Source organism: Dreissena polymorpha, chromosome 11 (genome assembly GCF_020536995.1).
Source record: "Dreissena polymorpha isolate Duluth1 chromosome 11, UMN_Dpol_1.0, whole genome shotgun sequence".
In the NCBI taxonomy this organism is placed as follows: domain Eukaryota; kingdom Metazoa; phylum Mollusca; class Bivalvia; order Myida; family Dreissenidae; genus Dreissena; species Dreissena polymorpha.
In genome coordinates, this window is record NC_068365.1 from 36,570,224 (window position 1) to 36,578,743 (window position 8,520).

At 37.3% G+C, this 8,520-nt stretch overlaps 1 protein-coding gene across 2 annotated transcripts; it reads left to right on the plus strand.

Annotated features, from left to right (window-relative positions):
• Window positions 1–911: 911 nt before the first annotated feature.
• On the plus strand, window positions 912–5,356 carry LOC127851292 (tubulin beta chain-like). 2 transcript variants are annotated; one of them, XM_052384986.1, is made up of 3 exons: window positions 912–1,141; window position 1,864; window positions 3,889–5,356. In XM_052384986.1, the coding sequence occupies exons 1-3, from the start codon at window positions 1,086–1,088 to the stop codon at window positions 5,176–5,178; spliced, it is 1,347 nt and encodes a 448-aa protein (XP_052240946.1). In that variant the 5' UTR covers window positions 912–1,085; the 3' UTR covers window positions 5,179–5,356. The 2 variants fall into 2 exon arrangements, with proteins under 2 accessions (XP_052240946.1, XP_052240945.1); XM_052384985.1 differs by lacking the exon at window position 1,864 and having other exon boundaries at window positions 914–1,141.
• Window positions 5,357–8,520: the final 3,164 nt, after the last annotated feature.

The following is an 8,520-nucleotide window of genomic DNA, read 5'->3' on the forward strand; positions in this document are numbered from 1 at the left end:
CAAATGCACCAATATGTAACAGACGCACATAGGATGCCGGAAATAAATACAAAAAGCAAGGGTGCGATCAAAACATTTCTTTTAAACCAGAGAAAACACACAAAAAATTAGGGACCACGGAGGAATACAAAATATTTTATTGTAATGTAACCTTAAATAACTTTAAATAAATTTGCGGTTCCCGCGAAATACCCGCCAACGAATCAAAACCTTCGTTATTTTTCTTCATCATTTGATTGGATCCTACCATTAGGACTTTGCTCGCCCTCTTCGGCTTATTCCGCCAAGTTCATTCATCGTTAAATTTCGCCTCCGATCGGCTGGCCAATGAGATCGCGGCAAAGTGCGCGAGTCGATCGCTACGCTTAATTTGATTGGTAACGATTTTATCCGAACACACCTGAGCGTTGGATGCATATTAAGGTGACAATACACTAAATGATCGCTTCATGTAGGGCTGTATTCTCTAAAAAAATATCATAGTTGACAGGAAGGCATGTTTTACACTTTTTACCATTATTCGGGTGTTATCTTGCGGTGATAATGGTAGGGCATGAATAGGTGTTCACTACTGAATCCCTGAAATATGATACACGTGAAGACTATAGTAAACCATTGCACTAGAAAAGGTTACATTCCACTAAGAAACGGTCGAAAAAAAAGTTGCAAAAACAGTCGATTTTGATTTGTGTCAAGTTCTTTCTTGCATTGTACATGACATATCTTTTTTATTGCGTAAATCGATTCCGCTTAGAATGTCCTTTAAGAAAAGGTATGGTTATGGGGGTCTCTATGTGCAAAATGTTGCATTTATTTTCACTCAAAGTTGTCGCATTTACATTGAATTATATAGGGAAATTATTTAGTGTATTTTGACCTTAAAACGGTGTTTGTCATGTAACTACAGGCCAGTGCACTCGATAAAAAACATAAACAACAACAACTACAGGCCAGACGCAGGGTTGAGGGACGAGAAGTCGCTTTTAGTGTTCAAAATTTTGTGTTAGAGCCCACGAACCGGGACCCTCTGCCTATAATGCTCTATAGGGCGCTTGGCAGTATATATAGATAGATGGGACCGAACAATGCGTGAAATTGTACACATCCAGGCTGGGCAGTGCGGAAACCAGATCGGAACCAAGTTGAGTCGGTTACAAATATTAATTAGTAATAATTAAGATTTAATATAAAACATACATTTAGATTTTATTCGTTTTAAATGGGTAGTTATTGGTTTAAGATAGGTATTTATTGGGTGTTATGTAGGTAGTGATTGGCGTAAACTCTGATGGGTTATTTACACTGCTGTGCTCATTACGCACTTTGGGATGTTATTATTTATTAATGTGTAAACCAAACTTAATGGAACCACTGTCTAGTTTGTCCTGGTCTCGATTAATAAATAGTTACAACGCACCAGCCCGATGGTTTATATGGTATCGAGCGGAAAACAGATTATAGCTTAGCAACTTAGCCATATTGACCGGGTTCTTTCTTCGATTATGTGTAAACAGAACAAAAGCTTTTTGAGCCGCTGTCGATTGAAAATTCATTTCATTCATAGGAGGACTGCACTGAATGATCGGTACATCTACGATTTTGTTCGGGGTTTATGATAACACTCGGTCGTTAACAGTTAACTGTACATATTGGTTTGAATATTCGACTTGAAAAATAAGTTTATGTTTAACAATATTTTTAGTTTAACATTCTCAGTAATTATTTAAATGATCGGAGACGCATATTAAGTTAAATGTTCATATAAGCATACTGAGTAATTATTTTAAATAATTGAGTTTTTTCAAACATTAGTACACTTTATTTGAAATACACTTTATTCTACCGTGTACGTTCGCGCATTAGGGTAACATTAAAAAGGTGTTTTATTTCGTAATGGACAGATGTAAGCTTTTGTTGTAGAATTTAGCGCAATGGTTGAATTATTTATTTAAATGTATTCAAGCGCAAATAGCTGTGTACATATAAAACACTTTGCGACTATTTGTTCGCGAGTTCACAAAACATACACATACTGTATGCATGGCAAATATTTAACAAGTTTTAAGTGCTTAATAAAATCGCGATTGTTCAAATACTTTAAACCTCGTTTTCGAGTACGTGTTAACAATACCACCTTACTTGAAACAATCGACATTCCACTTTTAACCCATTTATGCCTAGTGGACTCTCCCATCCTTCTAAATTGTATCAATTATTTTCCAAAATTAGGGATGTCTAGTATATTTATTTCTATATTTAGAATAATTCTTCCAGAAATTCCCTTAAGCAAACAGAGTAGACCCTGATGAGACGCCGCATCATGCAGCGTCTCATCTGGGTCTACGTTGTTTGCCAAGGCCTTTTTTCTAGACGCTAGGCATAAATGGTTTAATGAGGGTCAAATTTAGTTCATTTGCGTGATCCATTGTGGGGAGACTTTTGAATCAAATTTCAATGGAGCTCATCTATCAACGTCTTTTGCTAAGCCCTTTATTGAAAAATACTGTAGAAAAGATAACATTGTTTTGCGTTTTACTGCGCAACACATATGATAAGAATGTAGAGTGGTTACGTTTTTTTTGGAACGGCGATATCGAGATATATCGATGAAGTATTATCAAGCACAAATATATATGTCGATTTCCTTTTGAAAAAATAAACCTTGTCCCAGACAATCAAATCTGAACATGTCTTAACAGAGTAATAGATAACTTGTTTTCATTGAACAAAAAATATAGATTTTTGTTTCATGTAATCGGTTTCCTTTTTTGTTAAAGTCTGAACATGTTGAACTCTTTTTGATGACTAAAAGACAACAACATCAATTACAACATAAATAATTCATAGCAACAGAACTCTTTTTGATGACTAAAAAACAACAACATCAATTACAACATAAATAATTCATAGCAACAGCGTTTATAGAAGACTTGAACAATTACCTTAAGCATTTTCTTCAACGATGATGATTCTCTTTGGGTTAAACTTTTGTCCTGAAAGATGTGATTTTCGGTAATTGGGATTCTGTATTAAACAGAGAACAGCTACATACAAGCCGATTTTTATGACAATGTTTTGTATGTGAACATAAATATCTTATCCCATACCATTCCCCGGGCCCCTGACTAAAACCGTTTAACGATTTTGACCGGGTGTTCTCAAAATTAGTTCAATACTTGTTCCATTTACTGAAATTAAGTTTTTATTTTTTCAGTGGTCGCTTGATGCCACGTTTAAGCATTTAGTTATTACCGGTACTGTAAAATCAATTATCAGCAAACATCGATACTCGCGCGATGGCATATGAGGTCATATTCTTTTATTTATAACTAATCGATATTTGTTTTATTAGTTTTGTCGCCGCACGGTTGACGATGTGTGATCACCAACAAAGTATGTTATTTATTGTATAACAGCTAGTACCGTATGTATTTATGCAATTGTGATTGATAAAATGGCTTATCTATATTTGGGTACAAGTTACAAAGAGAAGGCTTCAAAACAATCATGCCTTTTCACATTCATTCCTTAATGTGATAATAATAATATTTTCTTTTAATGGAAGAACCCCCATAAATGTCCTATATATAATTATTTGGTTACTCATGGTTCATAACAATGATTTTGAACTAGCCCACATGTACGTATCCGTTTGCTTTACACACAACACTCATAAATGGGAATATTTTATCTAAGTTAGAAGCCCTTGGTTTCTCAAAAATTCAATTTGAAAAGCAATATTTAAAACATTGCGTTTGACCATACCACACTTTTCTTGAATGAAAGCAATTTTAACAATCAACAACTCCGGCATATTTGAGGATGTTTTGTACTGTTAATTGACATAACAATTACATTGCATTGTACCTGTTTCCTCTCAACTTTCAGTTCTGGGAGGTAATCTCCGACGAGCATGGTGTCGGCCCAACCGGCACATACCACGGAAACTCCGACCTCCAGCTTGAGAAAATCAATGTTTACTACAATGAGGCAACCGGGGGCAAGTATGTACCACGTGCCATCCTTGTGGATCTCGAGCCCGGAACCATGGACTCCGTGGGGTCCGGCCCCTTCGGCCAGATCTTCCAACCGGACAACTTCGTGTTCGGCCAGAGCGGTGCCGTAAACAACTGGGCCAAGGGTCACTACGCAGAGGGCGCTGAGCTCGTCAACTCCGTCCTCGACGTCGTTCGAAAGGAGGCCGAGTCATGCGACTGTCTTCAGGGATTCCAACTCACACACTCCCTCGGTGGTGGTACCGGATCCGGTATGGGCACACTGCTCATCAGCAAGATCCGTGAGGAGTACCCAGACCGCATCATGAGCACATTCTCCATTGTACCATCACCAAAGGTATCAGATTCCGTCGTTGAGCCATACAATGCCACACTCTCAGTCCACCAGCTCGTTGAGAACACCGACGAGACCTACTGCATTGACAACGAGGCTCTTTACGATATCTGCTTCAGGACCCTGAAACTCACCACCCCCACATACGGTGACCTGAACCATCTAGTCTCTGCCACCATGTCTGGAGTCACCACCTGCCTCCGATTCCCTGGTCAACTGAATGCTGATCTCCGTAAACTGGCCGTCAACATGGTGCCCTTCCCCCGTCTCCACTTCTTCATGCCTGGCTATGCTCCTCTCACATCTCGTAATAGCCAGCAGTACATGGCTCTCACCGTCCCTGAGCTCACTCAGCAGATGTTTGACGCCAAGAACATGATGGCTGCCTGCGACCCACGTCACGGCAAGTGCCTCACCGCCGCCGCCATGTTCCGTGGCCGCATGTCCATGAAGGAGGTCGATGAGCAGCTCCTTAACGTCCAGAACAAGAACAGCAGCTACTTCGTTGAATGGATCCCCAACAATGTGAAGACCGCTGTCTGCGACATCCCACCACGTGGTCTTAAGATGTCCGCCACCTTCATTGGCAACAGCACCGCCATCCAGGAACTGTTCAAGCGTATCTCCGAGCAGTTCACCGCTATGTTCCGTCGCAAGGCTTTCCTCCACCCGTACCTTAATGAGGGCATGGACGAGATGGAGTTCACCGAGGCCGAGTCGAACATGAACGACATGGTGTTCGAGTACCAGCAATACCAGGACGCCACCGCCGAGGAGGAGGGAGAGTTTGACGAGGAGGAGGGTGAGGGGGAGGCTGGTGAAGCATAAACTGGTTCCCACGCAACACCAAAGACCAACAAAAACTCTCAACCGTAGTCAATTACTTTGTTGCCACACACAGGCAGATCGATCGCCGATTTTAGTATTAATACAACAAGTATTCGATGACGTAACACCAATCTTTGTTGTGTGCAATACAAAATGTGATAAACGCATGTATACAGTATTTTTTTTGTTTTTTGTTTTTTTGCTCCTGCGCTAAAATTGTCATTTACACAAATGTACGTAACAAAACAAAGTAAATAAAGCATTGTATTTGTCACTTAAGACGAATGACTTCAATTGAGATTGCAATAGAGTGCATACAAGTACCATCTGATATATAGGCCTATACAATATACACAATTATCTTGGAAATCACACACTCCGCACATTATTTGAATCCGAAGCTAATAAACAAACCTTCCTGCAAACATATTGAATCGGAGTACGGGTGAGAGCAGCCAACGAAACTTTGTAAGGCGATTAAAAAAGCATTTGAAGTTTATACAAGGGTGGCAACTTGTGTAATATAGGTTATCTGATATTGCATGTACAAGTTAACTCCCTTGAAAAAACGAAATTCGCAAATTTGACTTATTCACAGAAACCAAGTCGATTGTAAGTTGCACACACATATCAAATAAGAATTTTATTCTATATATAATGTTAACACAACGATAGATTTTTACAAATTTCAATGAACATCACATGAAAGAGATTGCTTGAAATGATTTAAAAACAGTTTGACCGTGATATATTTACACTTAAATGGATCTTTTCACGGTTTGGTAAATTGAAAAAGGTTGTTTCAGATTCGCACATTTTCGTTTTAGTTATGATATTTGTGAGGAAACAGTATTACTGAACATTTACCATAGTCCAATATAGCCATTATATGTATCTTTTGACGATTTGAAAACCTAAAAATTATAAAGCGTTGCAACGCGAAACGATTGAATAATTTGGAGAGTTCTGTTGTTGTCGTTTAAATTTGCGAAACTACGAAGATTGTTTATATAAGATATAAAATACTTCAAATGTGTATACCCGGCGGAATAGCCCAGAGGGCTAATGGGTTTTTACTTCAGACTAATTCCAGGACTCCGGGGGTCACTGGTTCGAGCACTGGTACCGGCTACTTTTTTTCCTTTTTTAAATTTTATTATTGATTTTTTACTGGAGCTTTTAAGATCCAATGTTTACATTTATCAATATAAAGCATTTAATGACAAACTTTAAAATATGCCAAAATCTGTGAAAATGCCCCTTTAAGGACCTAAATGGCAAAGTGTAACGCTTAGATTTTGCTCTAAAAATTCCGTATTCGAATTCCAGTGAAGTTATCACATTTTATTAACTTTTGTCTTTGTATTATTGTTATTTTAGACTATTCAAACTATGAAATTTTGGTGAGTAATTACATGCAATGACAATTATAAAAAACGACATGAAATTATATGAACGAAACGTCCCTTTCCGTGAACACAATAGCATACGCATATGTACTGCAACATACTTTTAGATTTAGGAAGTTTTACTTTTTGTTAAAGGGGCCGTCCAACAGATTTCACGTTTTGGTAAATTGACAAAATAAAAAAGGTTGTTTCAGATTCGCAAATTTTTGTTTTAGTTATATTTTTGAAAAAATAGTAATACTGACCATTAACCATGCTCTTAAATATCTATTATATGCATATTTTGATGATTTGAAAACCTGAAAATTACAAAGCGTGCGACGCGAAACGATTGAATAATTTGGAAAGTTCTGTTGTTGTCGATTTATTTTGGGTACTACGAGGATTGCTTATATAGGTAACAAATACATCCGCGATAAGCATGAGCATGGATGGTCGAGTGGTCTAGGCGGGAGACTTTTTACTCCAAAACTCCAGGGGACAGTGGTTCAAGCCCTGTTGATTGTTACTTTTTTTCCTTTTTTAAAATAGAATTCTTGTTTGTTTTTTTACTGGAGATTTTTAGTTCAAATGTTTAAATTTATCAATATAAAGCATTTAATGACAAGCTTCAATACATGCCGAAATCTGTTGAACGGCCCCTTTAAATTATAAACAAAATTACAAAACAGATCAAAATTATCTCACGCATGTAAATGCTTTGAGGTTTTATGCTTGTCGCTGTCCACTATCAGGCTTATTTTTGGTATTACAAAATCACACATCACACGTTTTTGCCATGTTGCCATTACATACACAGTGAATTAAAATTTTATTGTACATTATGTAAAAAGTATTAAATGTATAAAATCTATTAAACATATACTCTTGTATACATTTCATAAAGTTAATTGTTGCTTTTTACTGAAGAATTTTAGTAGATCAAACAAGTAAGTCCAGCGAAACGAATAATGTTGTTTACTGGTATGATTATGTTAGATCTACCGAAGGCATTCGACACTGTAGATCATGACATTCTGTGTCGGAAGCTCCGTGCGATGGGAGTGGAGTCTGCGGAGTGGTTTCGCTCGTACCTAGCTGATAGGACGCAGTCTGTACATGTTAATGCCGCTAAATCGGATTTCAAATCGGTCGTGTGTGGTGTTCCCCAAGGGAGTATACTGGGTCCTCTTTTGTTCTTGACCTACGTTAATGATATGAAAACAAGTATATCATCCAACTGTAAATTAATACTCTATGCTGATGACAGTGCTATTTTGTATTCACATAAAGATCCAAGTACCATCAGTCAAGTTTTAGGCAAAGAACTCGAGTCCTGTAGTAAGTGGTTAATTGACAATAAGCTATCCCTCCATCTAGGCAAAACAGGATGTATTCTTTTTGGTTCGAAACGTAAACTCACCAAGGTGGACAATTTTCATATAAAATGTAATGATCATGTTATAAAATCTCAGACGTATGTAAAATATCTTGGTTCTATTCTAGATGCTGATTTGTCCGGTACTTCTATTGTAAATAATATCGTCAAGAAGGTTAACTCTAGACTTAATTTTTTATATAGACAACGTGATTTTTTAAATAAAAGTCTTAGAAAAAGCTTATGTAATTCTTTAATACAATGTCATTTAGATTATGTATCCTCTTCGTGGTATTGTGGACTCACGAAACAGCTTAAGCACAAGTTACAAATAGTCCAAAATAAAATGGTTCGTTTTATTAACAATTCCCATTGTAGGGCATCACTTGTTGTATCGCATTTTGAAGAACTTGGTTTATTGAACGTTGAGCAAAGATGCAAGCAACTTCGGCTTAACCACATCCATAAGATTTTCTACAATAAATGTCCAAGCTATATGAAAGACAATTTTGTCAAATGTACAGATGTCCATCAGTATGGGAATAGATTCCGATTTAATTTTTATGTACCTCAAGT